This window comes from Eulemur rufifrons, chromosome 7 (assembly GCF_041146395.1).
Source record: "Eulemur rufifrons isolate Redbay chromosome 7, OSU_ERuf_1, whole genome shotgun sequence".
NCBI lineage: Eukaryota > Metazoa > Chordata > Mammalia > Primates > Lemuridae > Eulemur > Eulemur rufifrons.
In genome coordinates this window covers 79,757,059-79,774,461 of record NC_090989.1, presented here as the reverse complement: position 1 = coordinate 79,774,461, position 17,403 = coordinate 79,757,059, and the positions used below count along the sequence as shown (strand labels likewise).

At 42.7% G+C, this 17,403-nt stretch overlaps 1 protein-coding gene across 1 annotated transcript in view; it reads right to left on the bottom strand.

Moving 5' to 3' along the window:
* MCF2L2 (MCF.2 cell line derived transforming sequence-like 2) overlaps window positions 1–17,403 on the bottom strand; it is a 207,438-nt gene that overhangs the window by 96,027 nt on the left and 94,008 nt on the right. Inside the window, exons 8-12 of the mRNA XM_069471995.1 lie at window positions 12,227–12,351; window positions 11,500–11,614; window positions 10,897–11,016; window positions 3,100–3,291; window positions 510–701 (exon numbers count right to left, since the gene is read on the bottom strand). Coding sequence (XP_069328096.1) covers window positions 510–701; window positions 3,100–3,291; window positions 10,897–11,016; window positions 11,500–11,614; window positions 12,227–12,351 — 744 coding nt within the window. The remainder of the gene's footprint in view (window positions 1–509; window positions 702–3,099; window positions 3,292–10,896; window positions 11,017–11,499; window positions 11,615–12,226; window positions 12,352–17,403) is intronic.

Genomic DNA, 17,403 nt, shown 5'->3' with positions numbered 1-17,403 from the left:
GCTCCCCCATCTTCTCTACTCGCTCTCCAGGCCTTGCCTCCAGGGACTCTTCCCAGGAGCCTCTTCTGATCCCGTCCAGGTCAAGTTCCTGTGTCACATGCCCAGTAGGACTCTGAATCCTCCCTTGAGAGCACTTATCTCAGCTTGCAACATACTTTCAGCCTCTCCCACTTAACTGTAAGCTCCACGAGGGATGGAAACACGCCTATTTCTACTCATCACTGTGTCCTCAGCAGTTGGCACAGTGAATGATACATCAGAAATGCCCATGAGTATTTATAGAGAAATGACTGACTGAAGGTGATATTTGAGTCAGACCATGAAGGGTCAGTTTGCCAGGACGGTCAGGCCAGGAGTCTAAGAGGCCACGTGAAGGCTCCAGAACTGGTCAGCACTCAATACAGCCTGCTCACTATATCCTGCATGGACTTTTTTAGGCAACAGGCAAAGTTCCCCTCCTCCCCCACCCCTTTCCCAACCACAGGATCAAAATAACCCAGAAACATTACCTCTACATCATGGGTGAGTATCAACTCAAACTGGTTATAAAACTCCTTGGGGCAGGGCAACTGGTGCTCCTCGGCCCTGCCCATGAATGTCTCAATGTCGTTCAAGGCAGTGTCAACTCCCTCTCGAGACTGGCATTTGTCTACAGCCTGGGAAGCCAAGAGGTAGATTCCCGCCTCACACCATTGGCTGACCTTTTGAAGAGAGACCACAACTCATAGCCACCACAATTCTCAGGAGATCTGAGCTCATAAGGGGGTTACGAGGATTCTGAGACAATGGGAAATTGCCATGAGACAGCATAAAGCTTAGGAGTCTAACCATTGCAAATAAAACTGTGAGGTGGACAAGTCCAGACCCATTTTACCTCTGTCTACTTCTCAGGGAAGTCACTCAGTAAAATGAATCATATAAACATTCTTCTCTTTTCCACTAACAGTACTTGCTACATCTCCAGGAGAGAGTTAAAGATTTCTAAGGCTGATCTAACCATATAGAAATGTAATCAATGGCTTTTCGGGTTTACCTGCTAGGCCATTTGTCTTGCACCCTAACTGGTTACCAGAACACAGGGTGATTACTGATGCATTAGACCTGGCCCCTCCATTTCCTGGGGGAGGGAATGTCCCTTTTAACAAAAACACTACTTTCTTCTTTGGATTCCCAGGTAATTCATATTCACATTTATTGGCATTCATCTTTAGTAAAGACACATCCAAGAATGCAAACCTTTGTAATTCAGCACAGCAATACTCAGATTTTCTAGATGCTGGGATGAAATCAGATAGGTTATGAATTCTAACAATTCAGCTTTATAAAATGCTTGTTTTCTTTGCTCTTTCAAACTCCACTTAGGCACCTGAAAAGAAAGTCAGGGTGCCCTTATGCTACCTGGATATTTATATGAAAAGAAGATTCCGGTGCAAATACATCTGCATTTCCCTTTACCATGTGACCTGAAAAGCAATATAAAATTAATACAGAGAGAGAAAAAAAATCAAAAGGTATTAATAACACTCCAAACTGGTTATCTCTAAGTGGAAAAGTTACAAGCAACTTAAATGTTTGTCTTTATTTTTTTCTTAAATTATCCAAATTGAATATATACCTTTAGAATAACAAAAAATAATAAAAATATTTCAAAATTAACAATTACCACTGTGTAGGGATGGGGGTAGTGGAGGTGTAGGTGTCCGTGAGTAAGTTTTTCCCCCTGCTTCACACATTTTTAATTTTCAAAATAATATGAAACCATGCTTTGATACATGCTGTGAAAACTCTCTCTTTACACATCATGCCTAGATCTGTAGAAAACATTACGCTGTGGTCTTCTACAGAGTTACAATGGCTACTTGCTTTCTCACACACACATGCCAGGCTATTATCTCTGGAGCAGAAACGGAGATAGGAAAACAGCTGCTGACCCGGCAGCGAGCTCAGCACACACAGCCGGCTGTGCACCAGCCCCTTCTGAGCCACTTGCTTCTGGAACAACTGTATTTCATTGACATTAAAATCCCTTTGGCAATGGGCTGACGTAAACAGCCTGGGCGGGTGCCCACAGCCATGGCAGAAACAGCTGTGGGAATGGAGCACGCTGACTCACGGCCATCAGCCACATGCTGCCTGGGGACAGCTGACAGGGAAGGCTCCAGAAGTCACTGCTCCTGCTGACTGGGCACAGAGGCCACCTCCAAAGGGCATGAGGGTCCACACTCCCCTCTCTCTGTGAGGCCTTGCTGTCCAGCCTAAGAAGCTCCGGGGTTGGAATCTGGCAGTCCTGACTTCAAATCTGGCTTCCGCTAGTTAAGCCATGTGTGGTCTTAGGCAATCACTTATCCCAGGGTTTCTCAGTGCTGTCCCTGCACCACCTGCACCAGACTCACTTGGGCACTTTACTAAAATACTGATTCCTCGGCATCATCCCAGACCACTGAATCTGAGTCTCTGGGTGGCATCAGGGAATCTACAATTATTAACGGCTCACTAAGTGATTCTCATACACTAAATTTTGAGACCCACTGACTTAACCATGCTGAGTATCAGTTGCTGCCTCTGTACAACGAGGCCATTAATACCTTCCTCACAGGTTATCCTGAGGATTAAATAGATGACGCAATTTTGTACCTGATTGGATCAGAGAAGGTGCTCAATAAATGGCAGGGGGTTATAATGGTCATTATGACTTAACCTTCTCCAAAAGGATTCACAATCTCTTGCCTTTATATGAGGGAAGCACTCTGCAAATATAGTGCTTGTTTCTCTGCACGCCTGAAAGGGAATCAAGAAATGTGCCCCCAGGGCCAGACCAGAAGAAACTCTTCAAGTCTGGTTCCACACAGAGGGAAATGGACTTTAGTTAATTTTAATGGGGTGTGGTGTGATGGCTGGGGTACTTTTTTTTTTTTTTTTTTTTTTACCTTCAATAACTCTATGACCTAGAATCTGCAATTTTTAGTGCCTTTAAATCACTTTTTCTCATAAAGTACTTGATCCTTTCATCAATCATGTGAGGCAGGGAGGACAAGTATAATTAAAACTGCTTTACAGAAAATCTTGCAGACATCCTGTTCATGGCTTCATTTTGCTCACCTTGTCTAGCTGTTTATGCAACTCCAAGGACTTTCCTAAAATGTCATTTTTTTTCTTGTTTTCATTGATGAAGTCATCACAGAGGTGCCTGAGCTCCATACACCTGGGCCTGATGGAGTCCACGGCATAATGGTGGCTTTGGATGAGCTGGTCCCCAACTAGTGCAAGCAGCTGGGCCTTTTCCAAGGGCTCCTGTGAAATGAACATCCACAGCCAAGCATCAGAAGTCAGGGCATCGGGAGGCTGATGACTGCCTGGCACTGTGTGCTCCAAACCTGGAGGGAGGCTAGGGAGGTGCTGACCCAAGTTTTAGCTGGGAGCCTGAGAAAGCTCTGTGGTGGTTCCAGGTCCCCAGGAAGTTGAGCCTAGTCCAGGGTCATCTGCACTCTGAAGAAAAGCAGTCATTCATTCAAATATTTGTTAAGTTCTGGGCTAGACACTGAGGATATAGTGTTAACAAGCCAGGAATTTTCAGCTTAATAGGGAATTCAGATATTAACTAAATTATACAAATCATTAAATTATTACAATGGTGATAAGCTCTAGGGCAGAAAAATCATGGTGCTATAATGCACATAATAAGAAACTCGGAATCCCTCTATTGACTAAAGGAAAAGGAGGAGAGATAGACACTTGGCCCTGAGGACCGTGGTGGGGAATGAGCTGAAGTTGAGCAACTGGTAAAGCTCTGATCTGGGCAACTCAGTGGAAGTCATAACACTTAAGAAATATGCTCGTCTAGGCCCCCTCCCAAGGCCCACATGGGCCGTCTGCTCAACTTCATTTCCTACCTCTTTGTGCACGGCTCACTCTGTTCTAACCACATGTGTGATGTCTTTCTGTTTTTAAGCATTCACTCTTTCATCCTTCAACATATTACTGAGGACCTACTGTGTTCCAGACACTGCCCCAGGTGCTGGGGTTTGGTGATAAACAAAGCAGGCAAAAATTCCTGTCCTCATGAAGCTTACATTTTAATGGGAGACAAGGACAATAAACCATTAAATACATAGATTATACAGTATCTTAGATAGTGACAAGTGCTATGGAGAAAAATAGGGAGTCTGGTGGGGAAGTGACTATTTTAAATCGGATGGTGAGAGAAGGTCTCACTGAGAAGGTGCTACCTGAGCTGTACAGAAAACACTTAACATAGAAAGCCTGAGACTGCTATCCTTAGAAAGGCCCTTTGTTGGCATCCGGGGACTTAGATTTTGGGAGGGTCCTACCATTCTCTGATATGAACAGTTCACTGTGCCTAAACTGTGCAAACAATGTGGTTTACGGTGAGTACCTGCTTTCCTTCTGGAGTCTGGGATTTGGGCACCTACCAGGCAGAGGCTGCCCATATGACCAGCTGCCAACTCTGGACACTGAGCTGACAAGCTTTCCTGGTAGATAGCATGTCACACGTGTTGTCACAGCTGACAGATGGGGGAATAAAGTGTGTCCTGTGTGACTCCACTGGAACAGAACTCTTAGAAGCTTGTACCTGATTTCCTCTGGACTTCGCCCCACATACCTTTTCCCTTTGCTGTTTTGCCTAGTATCTTTTCACCCTAATAGATCATAACTCTGAAAACAACTCCTTGCAGAGTCCTAGGAGTCCTCCTAGTAAATCTTCAAATCTATGCATGGTCTTGGGAGCCCTCAACACAGGAGCCAAGACCTGAAGTGAGGGATAAGCCATGCAGTGCCTGGCAGTGAGGGGAGGGAATGTGTGACAGGCACAGGTGGCAGGAAGGATGTCAGTGCAGCTGGAGCAGAGGGAACAAGCAGAAAAGGGGTAGAAGACATGATTGGAAGGGAAAGAGGGCAATCGCTGGGGAGGGCCTTGCGGCCACCATAAGCACTTTGACTGTACCCACGGTGACGTGGGAAGTCACTGGAGGGTTCTAAGGAGAGGATCTCACTCAGGTTTTGGAAAGGCCTGCTCCAGCTGCAGTGCCAAGAATGGCAGAGCAAGAGGAAAAGCCAGGAGACCAGTCAGGGGGCTGTTGCAGTAATCCAGGTGAGAGATGTGGCTTAAACAAGTCTGATAACTAGTTCCTGCCTCAGGGCTCTTCTCTGGAATGCTCTTCCCTGCATCATTAATAGCTAAGCTCCGAGGTCAGTTCCTCACAGAGCCGCTCTGACTCTGTGTCTAAAGTCACTCCCCCCAACCCACCTACCCAGACCCTCTCTTTCACTTTGTTTTAATTTTTAAATAGCACTTATGTCTACCTGAAATCTATCTTCTCTGTTTACTGTAAGATCCCTCCCTCCTCCATCCGCTCCCACCAAAATGTAAGCTCCATGAGAGCCCGAAGTGGCATCCAATAAATATTTGATCAACAAAATGAATGAGTGAACCAATGAGCTAGATGCTGCAATGGTCTGCTTGGCTGGAATTGTGTGAAGCAACGTGGACCTTAGGTCAACACAGATGACTGCCACATTTCAAAAGGTCTCCTTGCCTTCCTTCAGGCTCTCCTTTAAATCACGCTCCAGACTGTTGACAAAGCAGCAATTCCAACATGTCTCATCACGTCTTTATCACTCCCAAACTCCAAATGCTTTCCTGGCCACCCAAGGTCTTCAGGAGAAAGTTTAAACTCCTAAGCAATGTACACAGAGCCTTTCATTACGTAGCTCATCCCTTAGAGCTGCGGTCCTCAACCCAGGCCGCAGACCTGGCCACAGAGGTCCGCCGCCTCCCCCCAACCACCCCACCACCATCTGTAGAAAAACTGTCTTCCATGAAACTGGTCCCTTATGCCAAAAATGTTGGGGACCACTACTAGTGTACCTCTCAGCAATTCCTCCTCCTCCACTTCCAACTCCATTCTCTGCTGCAACCATTCTAAGGATCCATTTGTAGTTCCCCAACTATTCATGCAGCTTCAGGCCTCCATGCCTTCTCCACCTAGAAAGCCGCATCCTTTCCTACTACCCCTGTCCCCCACTGCACCCACACTCCTCAGGGGTCAACGCTACCTAAATCACCTTTCAGAGTTTGCCTTCTCCAAAAAACTGCTTCTGTGCTTCTCTTGACCAGAGCACCTGCTTCACTGCATTGTGACCATGTCTCTACTGTCTGCACTATGCTATAGACCCTTGTGGACCAGCACTTTCAACTTAAAACGACATAGCCCATCTTGGTACTTAAGAATAAATGATTGTTGTGCAAAACAAAGAGGAGTGATGATACAGAAATCAAATGACACAAACCAAGCTGTGGCTAGTTAAAAGAACACAGGGATAAATACCCAGTGCATTTGTTCCCAACAGCAAAGGCTTGGATACACTGGTCACCACCCCGAAAGGAGCTTAGAATGCTAATTCCTTGGGTAGTGGAATTTTGATTGTTTTGTTCACTGGTGTGTCCTCAGAACTTACAAGAGTACTTGGCGTGGTAGGAGTTCAATAAGTATTTGCAGAATAGATGAAAAGGCAGTGACAGACCCTTCCTAGCACTGCTCAGCCCCTGTAGACTGAACTCAGGAGATGTTCTGTAGCACAGAACTCACCTCACTCCCCGTGTGACAGCAATAACAGCTAACGTGTACCAAGAGCTTACTCTGTGCCAGGCACTGTTCTGAATGCTTGACATTGACTATTTCTTTTACTCACAACAAGTCCTTTGATACAGGTACTGTTTTACAAATGGAAATGGAGGCACAATGGCCCAAGGTGACCCAGGGAGGAAAAAAAAGAGCCAGGCTTCAAACCCAGGCAGTCTGGCTCCGGAATCTGGCTCTGACCAGCACACACAGAGAAAAAGACTGCGTTTGTTCTGCCTGAGCTCAGAGACCTCATTTGGTGGCTCAAACTTGTCTGACTTTAGTCAAATATAGAAACATGAAAACTTGGCAAGAAAGTCTCTGTTGACATTTTTTTTTCAAGTTCAGCTGACTAATGTATTAAGAATAACACAGAGTTGTCTGGGTCCAGGGAAATTCCCCACAGGATACTTCCAAATTGCCCTGTGGGGATCACGGCCTGACCTTCATTTGGCATCGGTCTCTCTCCCTGCAGAACTGTATTTAAAACATTTGAGATGTTAGAGGAAAGATGTAACAGGTCCAAATGGATCTGGGGAAAAGATCCATAAAGACAACTTAGAAGCAACCCTGATTCAGCCACCACATGGCTAGAAGATCACTGTTAAAGAAACAAAGGGGCAATAATAATAGCTTCTGAGTACTGAAGACTGATCATGTTTCAGACACTAAGTCCTTACCATGCATCTAACTCATTTAATCTGCATAAGGATTCTGTGAATAGGAATTATTATCCTCGTTTTACAGATGAGGGAACCATATTCAGAAAGGCTAAGAAACTTGACGAGAATCACATGGGCAGTAGTTGGTAGAGACAAAATTTGAATCCAGCTCTGTCTGACTTCACAGCCTATGTTCTTGTCACCTTCCAGCCCAGCTGACCTCCCTGCATTGTTATGAAATCCTTCTGGTGCCTACAAAGGAACTTACCTACCTCCAAATTGCAGCTTGTTTTTTAGTTTATATAGTTCCTGCTCAAGATAGTCAACAAAACATCCAAAGTATAAAAGAAATAATGATGAACCAATGACTAAAATACCTAACCATGAGGCCATCTGGAATCTTTCAAATGCTGAAAATTCCAGAAGACTAGATAGTCAAGTTGCAACATGTAATTCAGAAAGTCTACTGCTATAACAGATGAAAAAGAGTGTCTACTATGGAAGAAAATGGTAAGAAAGAGGGTGATGCTACTATATCAGGGAATCATGAACGAACCTACAGATAATGCCACAGGAATGGGATGTATGTATGGGGAGGTGGACAAGATAAAACAAGAAAGGCTGAAAGTTAATGCTTGCTGAAATTGAGTGATGGTCTCATGGGAGTTCATTATACTAGTCTATCTGCTTCTCTGTTTTTAAAAATTTCACACACACACACACACACACACACCCTTAGGATGTTAATGGCCTGGGTTCCTTCTTGGACATAGTAGCCTTGGTAGGAGAGGTCAAGGCTAAAATCAGGTTGGTTTCCCAACCCTGTCCAGGTGTGTTCCCATCACCAAAGTTCTTGGCATGCTTCACCGCAAAAAATCTACAGCAAATTCTGCTTTTATAGAAGACCTTCTACAAGTAGTTGAAGCCACTGTTTCTCAGAATCAGGAAGGAGTGTTCAAAAGATTGCTAAACTCTCAAACTAGAACGAGAGAAAGAACAGGCCCAATTATCATGTAATAGGAGTCTGGTTAGCAAGTCGGCTCCCAGCTTGCCTATGAGGGTGATTTCATTGCACAGAATAAGGAAGCTGGCAGCAACCCAGAACCAGTGTGTGACTATGCTAGAAGGAAGCTGACCACTGAGTGCTGAGTAAAGGACAAACTCCAAGCAGCTATTTGGTGGATTATGGCCAGACACCACTTTGTTCCTCTAACACTTCAAGGACAAATGCAAAGACTAACCAAGCCCTAATCATCTGAAGAAACCATGCCCCTTGGAAATTTGAGAGAAGACATACTGAAACAGGTCTCAGTTATGATAAGATAGCTTGTTTGGTTCACCCAAAGGCAGAGGAATAGGTGTACTGTATCCTTTAGAAAGTAAGTTTTGAAACAGTGTAAGCAAGGCACAGGATAAACAAAATCAATCTGCTTGGGCGCCGCAGGTCATTTGCAGTGGGCTATTCCAGCTGGGTCAAGAATTTTGCCCATAAATGATGGGTCATGGGTTCACAGGGCATTCCTATGTCCCATGACCATAGGTTCCATCCCTAGTTCTGGCCAGCCATTTTTAAAGTATCCATCAAAAGATCACAAGTTCAAGGAGGTGGGCAGAAGACAATGTGATGCAGGATCCATCACCACTATTCAAAACACAATCCAGAGCGCCTTCTGTGGCTTTCTGTTCTGCAGAGAATAAAATCCAAATTCTCCCCAAAGATCTCAGGGCCCAACGTGACCCCCTGGCCTCTGCGCACCTCTCCCACCTCATTTCCTCCTGGCTCACTGTGCTCCAGCAACTTTCCTTGAACTCACTAACCTCATTCCCACTTTAAGAATGTTGTACTTGTAGCTTCCTCTGCCTTGATGCTATTCCCCAAATCTCTGCATAACTACACAGATCTCAGATCAAAGGTCACCTTCTCAGAGAGGCCTTTCCTGACCACGCTTGCTAAAGTAGCACCCCAAGTCACTTCCTATTACATCTTGTTTTTTTCTTTATGTCACTGGTCACTATCTGATGTTATTATTTATTTTATTGCTTTTTAATAAACTGTCTCTCTCCAGTAGAATGTAAGCTCCATGAGACTGTCTGGTTCACCACCTTGTCCACAGAACCAGGAATACCTCCTGATAGGTCAGTAGGCAATTTTGTATATATATGAAGGCATTTTTATTGATGAGGCATTTTTTTTCTTAACATATGAATCTATACAAGCGAAAATACATAGTACCTATATTTAATAATTCTTTTGAAAAAAATAAAATTACATGAGATTGGGGCTGTCCTGGAGAATCTAGACACATAGTCATCATATATAAAATTCAATTTTTCGATTGTTAGATAAATGTTTCTGATGACTCATGTGTCTTCAGCACTAGTTTAGCTGTCAGTCGATCACTGATAACAGAAAGAGTGCTCACTACGGAAGAATGAGATTCCTGAGTGAGGATCTGGGTGCACAACTGGGTTCATGTGTTCACACATGTGCAGAATCACCTCCAGCTCAGAATCTGCAATTGATAGCTGTTAAAGAAGTTTGGCCTTGGTTTACATTTGGTTTGTACCTTTTAGTGCAGGTATGTCTCCAACTGTAATGTATGTAATAACCTGGGGATCTTATTACAATGCAGATTCTGATTCTAAGGTGGGTCCTGAGATTCTATATTTCTAACAAGCTGTGACTTAGGTGCCATCTATACTGCTGGCCAGAGGGTCACCCTTCAAAAAGCAAATCTCTAGTACAACCAAATTGTCATCTGGGAAACATGCCTTGCGATTAGCTTAGAAAGGAAGTGCTAACCACAAGGAACTTTGTCCTCAAAGACAAAAATATAGAGAACCTAATTTCTAAAAAGCAGAAGGAAACTTCTCTGGGAAGAAGTAACCTGGTTTTCTTAATTTGTAATAAATCAACTTTGCAAGAACTTGAAATAGAATCACTTCCAAGTGCTGACTTTGTGCAGATCTGGGAAACTATTTAATTCTGGTATGAGAATCGTAAAATACATCTTCCTTTACAAGTTTCATTTTTATAACTCTTGGGGCATGAGAAAGGAGAAATTCCTTGTAGTAACAGAATTAATGTGGACCAATTTCCCCCTGCCTAACCGTCTTGCTCCAGGCATAAAACTAGTTGTTTTGGGTTTTTTTTTTTTTTTTCTGGTTTCCTCTTTTACAAGTTTCCCCTTCTTACAACCAACCAGTCCCCACCACACCATTGGGCCCCAGGGAGGAGCTCTAAGCTGATTGGTGAGATTCTGAGATAATTGATCTGGTGGGCAATATACCCACTGTGACCTTCTCCTACTGGGCTGCTGACCCCACGAGAGGGCAGGGTTGGCCCAGAGTCCTCACCCCACTGGAGCCTCCAACCTTAACTGCATGCTCTGGCAGCTTCAATAGAACGCTGAGATCCTGGCATTATTTGTTATAGTTGTTAATGAGCACATCCCCTTGGGGTTCTGGGGTTGGGAAAGGGTGATTGAAGGACAGGATTGGACATTCCTGTGTCCTTTAGTAACTTTCCAACAGTAATAATGATTGGACAATATGACTTCCTTCCCAGTACACAAAAATGTCAAAAAACAAACCTGGCCTTTTTCCTCCAGTTTTTTGTGCTCCTTAAGAAGTTGCTCCACATGCATCACACTGCCTCCAATGCCTGTAAACTCTGCTTGTTCATCCAACAAATTGTCCAGGGCAAGCTTAACCTACAAGACACATTAGTACAGTCCAGAAGTAAACCAACTGGCACTTACCTGGAAGTATAGGTTTGTTATTCTTTAAGAAAACTCAAAAATCCAAAAAGGATTCAAGACTTGTATGCATATCTATATATTTCTTTTTTTTTTTTTAAAGCTCATTAACTTTCAGATTAAGCTAGGGGTGCAAGGACACATGTAGGTGGAATATTAGAGCTATATTCAACAGATTAACAATCGAAAAGGAAAATAAACCATCGCTAAAATGCCATGCATGACAACAGGACAATGGTGTTCTACAACACTGCTACTCCACTGAAAAAGTGAGAAAGGGGCTTGGGGAGGGAGTTCTGTGAAGAAGCACAAGGACATGAGGAAGAAGCTGGATTAGGGATAAGAGGGAAATCCAATACCAAAGATTCTGAGGGGGAAGATAAAACCAGGAAGTCAATCTACCAGAAAAGAAAGTTATATTAAATAAGAAAACAATACCTTACAAAAATTGTGCTCAAAGTGCTGTAGCTGTAGGCATTGGTTAAGCTTCAGGTGATGCTCAGACCAAAATTGACTAAAGGCTTTTTCTGTTTCATCCAATTGAACTAACAGTCTTTCAAGAAAGAATGAGAAAATGACATTACATTAGCATTCATTTCCACAGGCATCTGTACAGGCCCATGTATATATAACCCCTGTGTTTTCAGTCATTGTTATTAATTGTGGCAACCTCCTTATGTGAAAGTCTGTGTCACCTATGCCTTTCTAATGGTTCAGCGGGTCCTCACACCTTCCATTTTCCAATCAGGACACTCGCAGTTCAGGCAGAAACTTCCTTTCAGATATAGCTACTGGGCTTGTGTCCCAGGTGACCTTACCTTTGGGCCTTCTTTTCTCCACCCAAGACTACACATGTGTAAAGCACAGCACCAAGCCAAACTGTTATTTGGAAATGAAGCTCAATAAATACTATCTATCTCTTGAAATACTGGGATGGTAGCATATTATATACATATAAGAGGAGAGAATGGAATTCTCATAAAAAGATATCTGTAGGTAGATGCCAGATGGACATAATCTTTTTTCCTTTGAGGTTGCAAATATTATTCTTTCTTGGCCCTACCAAGACCCAACAGTAGCTGTTATAATCTGTTCTTGGTTGTTTCACAACATCTAGGACTACATATTCTCTCCTGAAATAGCAGATTGCACTTCACTCACTCACCTTTCCATGGTAACTACATTCTCAAGTTCATTGGGATTGAGTTTTCTGGTGGGATTTATGACTGCTGGTTCTTGGATGCATGACAGCAACATGGCCCCCTGCTTTCCAAGCAATTTCAGCTCTTCCTAGGGAAAGAAAAATATAGTCTCTTTTAGAAGGAATTAGCAAAAACAAATTGGTAGATTTAGGGTGAAGAGAATGGTAGATTAGTATATTTTTTATTTAACAAATTAAATGCTAATGAAGTCAAGATGCAGTTTTAAAAATTAATCAATTAACTTGCCTTTAATAGGTAATATATACACATGATACAAAATTCAAAATAGACAAAAAGGGTATATACTAGACAAAAGAAAGTCTTTTGTCTCCTAGCCTGTCCACTTTTCCTCTCCAAAAGTAACATCTATTTTTTGTGTATCTCAAGCTGCTGTTGTAAATTAAAAGCAAAACTAGTTATTAATAATAAAATCTGGTTCTAGTCTGAGATAGTGACCAGAAACAAGAAAATGATAGATACTGAATGTCAAGTGCTAGAAACTGCCAAGCAATAATAATGTAATAATTGTTAGTTGACCATAGCTCCTTCCACAAGCCAACCAACTGCAGCCCTGTTCAATTATTAAAAGTTTGGAAGAGATGGACAGCAATTTCAGTTTGACATGGAAAGATTTATACTTCTGGCTGGGTGCGGTGGCTCACGCCTGTAATCCTAGCACTCTGGGAGGCCCAGGCAGGAGGATCGTTCGAGGTCAGGAGTTCCCAGCCTGAGCAAAAGTGAGACCCCGTCCCTACTAATAAAATAGAAAGAAATTATACGGACAACTAAAAATATATATAGAAAAATTAACCAAGCATGGTGGCACATGCCTGTAGTCCCAGCTACTCGGGAGGCTGAGGCAGGAGGATCACTTGAGCCCAGGAGTTTGAGGTTGCTGTCAGCTAGGCTGATGCCACGGCACTCTAGCCTGGGCAACAGATTGAGACTCTGTCTCAAAAAAAAAAAAAAGAAAAGAAAAGAAAAGAAAGATTTATACTTCCAAGGCAACTATATTCCACTCTTTTAATATGGGGACTTAGTGCTTTGTAACTGGGAAAGTCTATTTCCTTCTAAATCATTAGGAATTCTAGGTTTGGTTCCTCGGTGACAGGATGCTGGTTTTGTATGCCCTTGAGCCAGATTTAATCAAAAGATCATTTCTATGCACATGAACACTGAATGTTTTCCTCTATGCCCAGCCACCTCTACAGCCTTCACACAGCTTAAAGCTCATTCCCTCTGGGAAGTGTTTTACACTTCTCCACTCTGTTCACACAGTAGTCCTGGGCCCTCTCAACCTCATGCCTTTGTTTCCTGTCTCCCATCCCTCTCCAGAATTTCCCCCAGAAGGGTTACATTGTCCATACTGAACCTCAAACTTGTCCCTGAATGTGGCTGATGATAGTCTTGACTTCTCTGAGATAGCCTCTCAGAGTTCTCTGGACACCCCCTCTATCTCTGTCCACTCCAGGTAATGCTGCAAGCCAGCCACTTGGCTGCCACTCCTGCCTGGGAATTGGACATATCCCTTCTTTTCCACTCTCATGTGTCAGCTCTCATTTCTTCTTATCTCATCAATGCTCATTAAATATTTGTAGGTTGGATAAATTAATAATAGTCTAAAAGAAATCAGGTTGCAGATGAATAAAGACAAATCAGATATGATGGTAAAGATGTACTTATGAGTCAAATGTCCTTGCCCTTTCCCTCCTCCCACCCACCAAAGAGGATCCTGGCTTTCCCCACTCAGTTTCTTAACTGCTCTTGGGCTTCCAGCAGGATTCTGGCATTACCTGTCTATCGATCTATATGCACTCTTGTGGTGCAGAGTTGGGAAGAAAGGTAGAGAAGCTGAAAGAGAAGAGGTGCATTGTCAGGGCAGAAGGAGGCGTTGGAGGAGAAGCTAGGAAGAGGGGTACACTCAGAGAGCTGCAGAGCGTGAGGAATGTGAGTGGGATAGGGAAGGTGAATCTTCATAAGTGATGTCATACACTGTGTATCCCCTTCACACTGTTAAAAAAATACAAGCAAAAACTGTGGCCTGGTTACTGCTTTGGCACTGAACCACATGGTCAGCTTGAGTAAGATTATAAAAATGTGCCATAAACACAGAGGAAAAGATGGAGAAACTACAGTACTGGGAAGGAGTAAACGTAAGTTGCCCAGCCCCAAAACAGAGTTTCAGTTTCCATGGAAAGAAAATATCCTTAATCATTTTGGGTGTTTAATTTTTTTATGGCCAGCATTCAAGCTGGAGGAGGAGCTCAGGGCACTTCTGGAATATGTGTGTAAATTCATGGTCCCTTTCAGGGAGTTTCCTTTCCTTGTGCAGCCAGGGTCCTGCTGTGGCAGGGTGGGAACTACCTGTAAACTGAGAGAGAACCCAAAGCACAGCCTCAGAAAACGGAGCCCCTCCTGAAGAAGGATCTAATTCACAGAAGAGACAAAGGTGCCTGTCTGCTTGTCTCATTCACCAGGAACTAACGTCTCCCAGCGGAGGCTGACGCTGGTTGTGTGCACAGTACACATGCTTCCTTTCTGTCCCTCAAATGAGACAGTGAAATCACAGAGAAAATAAGCCTTCGACTTTTGGGTTTTTTTTTTTTTTTTGGAGACAGAGTCTCGCTTTGTTGCCCAGGCTAGAGTGCCGTGGCATCAGCCTAGCTCACAGCAACCTCAAACTCCTGGGCTCAAGTAATCCTCCTGCCTCAGCCTCCCGAGTAGCTGGGACTATAGGTATGTGCCACCACACCCAGCTAATTTTTTCTATTTTTAGTAGAGACAGGGTTTCATTCTTGCTCAGGCTGGTCTTGAACTCCTGACCTCAAGTGATTCTCCTCCGCCTCCCAGAGTGCTAGGATTACAGGTGTGAGCCACGGCGCCCAGCCCAGTCTTCAAATCTTAGCATGATGTCCACGTGCCCACAATCTGATTAGACAGAAAATAATACATATTGAAGGTGAGAGTACTCTGTGACTATAAGAATACATTAAGATCCAAACTGTGGCTCAGCCTGAGGGGAAGGAATTTATGTTTCTAGAGAAGAGCTTTCTTTAAAGTCATCGGTTTGCTAAAATGTTTGATAAGGTTATTCTGTGAATGTTTTCAGATTTTTTTTTCTGTGTAAACAGATGGTTTGATATACCAGGATAGCCAAAAGAAGAGATTCTGTTGGAAGATAATTTTGGACATAGTTAACAACTCCATAGGGAATTAGCAAGTGAGGCTGTAAAATCTCTCCAATTCCAAGAATCTACTATTTTCATTTGTTGTAGAGGCAGCTAGGTGCTTATATGGAGCTAAGATAAGATAAGATAAGGATCCCCACGAGAAAGGAAATCAAGAAATCAAGCCAAATCTCATAATGCTATGCTGTTTAGGAAAAAAAAAAAAAACATTCTCCAGGCTGGGAGAAAACAATAAACCATACACTGTAACATTTATAGATATTTAAATAGATTAAAAAGCTCACTGTTCTGAGGAACGACTCTTATACTGGTTTTTCACTTGGAAAAAGTACCTTCCATGGAAAAGAAATTATTCAAATACATGTAGAACCTTTGATTAAAAGGTAAGTAAAACACCAATATGAGGAAAATATATATAAATAACCACAAAAAAACCCTACTGTTGTTAATAAAAGTTTAAACACTATTCCCTTTTTTCTAATTTAAATCATTTCTCTCTTTAGGGTATTTTTGAATGACAAAAGGATAAATGTAACCCTAGTTTAATGATTTTGATATTCTTGACAAGTTACAGGAACAAAAAAATTAAATTTATATTAGGCCAATAATTAGTACTCCAAAAAGGCCTTACAAAACCCTTTGTATTGTCTTTAAAAGGATGATAATATTATTTGGTAAAATAAAGACAGAATAATATTTTAATCCAAATACACATAATATTTTTAATCAAGGTAAACACTTGGACAAATTGTTTTGAGAATTTTTATCCTAAAATAGTTATAGGTCTTCTCCATGATTTTAGGGCAGCATGGAGTATAAATGTAAGTGTGCAGTTTAGTTTATGCAAGATTGCATTTATTTTCTTACCAAAAGGCTGATTAAATGGAAACTCCTAAATTCTTTTCACTTGTCTTACAGGTTACATAGGAATGTTTCACCAAATTGAGATATAATATTTAGAGTATAAAATTTCTTCTTATAAATGTCAAATACTCCAAATTATGTGGATATACAGTTTCTCTACTTTATAATGTGAGAGAAGTTTTAGCTTTCTTTGTCCAGAGTTGCTTGTTTTAACTCTGAGAATGGCTGGTTACCACGCATAAGAAAATGTTCTTACTTCATCTTGGAGACTGGTTCTTTCCTGCCCCCTGACCTCTGTAGAACTCTGCCTGTGCACAAATTATAGAAATTATACACTCACTCATGTGTCTTTCCCGGGGCACCCTCACTGCACATACAGCAGGACCTGATGGCTGATTTCCATGTCCCAGATATGTGTCCTCGTCTAAAATCCAACATTTTTACCCTTTTCCCCAGAAACCTTTCTGACTGGCCACGTTGCCATCTTGTGCTTCTGCTCTGCAACCTCTCCAAACCCTTCCTGGACTGAGGCAGAGAATGCACTGTGCTCCCGAGCCTGGGCACGGAGTGCAGTCTCACAAGCCCTGCCCCGCTAGGCATCCTTCCCAGCATGCTCCCGGGTACCAACAGACTGCTCTGCAGACTACTCCCACTGGCCAGTGACAACCTTTTGGCCTGTGCAACTGCAAACCCCTTTGTAGCAGACTTCACACAGGCACCCAGACCCTGCTTTCTGCAACCTGTGCCTCCCAGGAATCATGTGGGGTGAGCCTGGCCAATACGTTTGGAAAAGGAAAGGTCAAGCTTCTCAGAGGCATTTTCAGGGCAAATTTCCAGGATGCTGGCAGGATTTCACAATTTCAGTCCAGATCGTTTGATTCCTCAGAGTAATCTTGGGCATGTATTTGGAACACATTTTGGATAACAACCTCCTTCAAGGCAGAATTTAACAATGTTCCTTGGCACATGGAAAATTTAATTTGCCTCAACTACTAGACTCTGAGACCCACCTAACTAGATTATGTGTTCTTGAGGTTGCAGTTCCGGTTTTCCTGGCATGTAATGGTAAATACTCAATAAATGCTGAA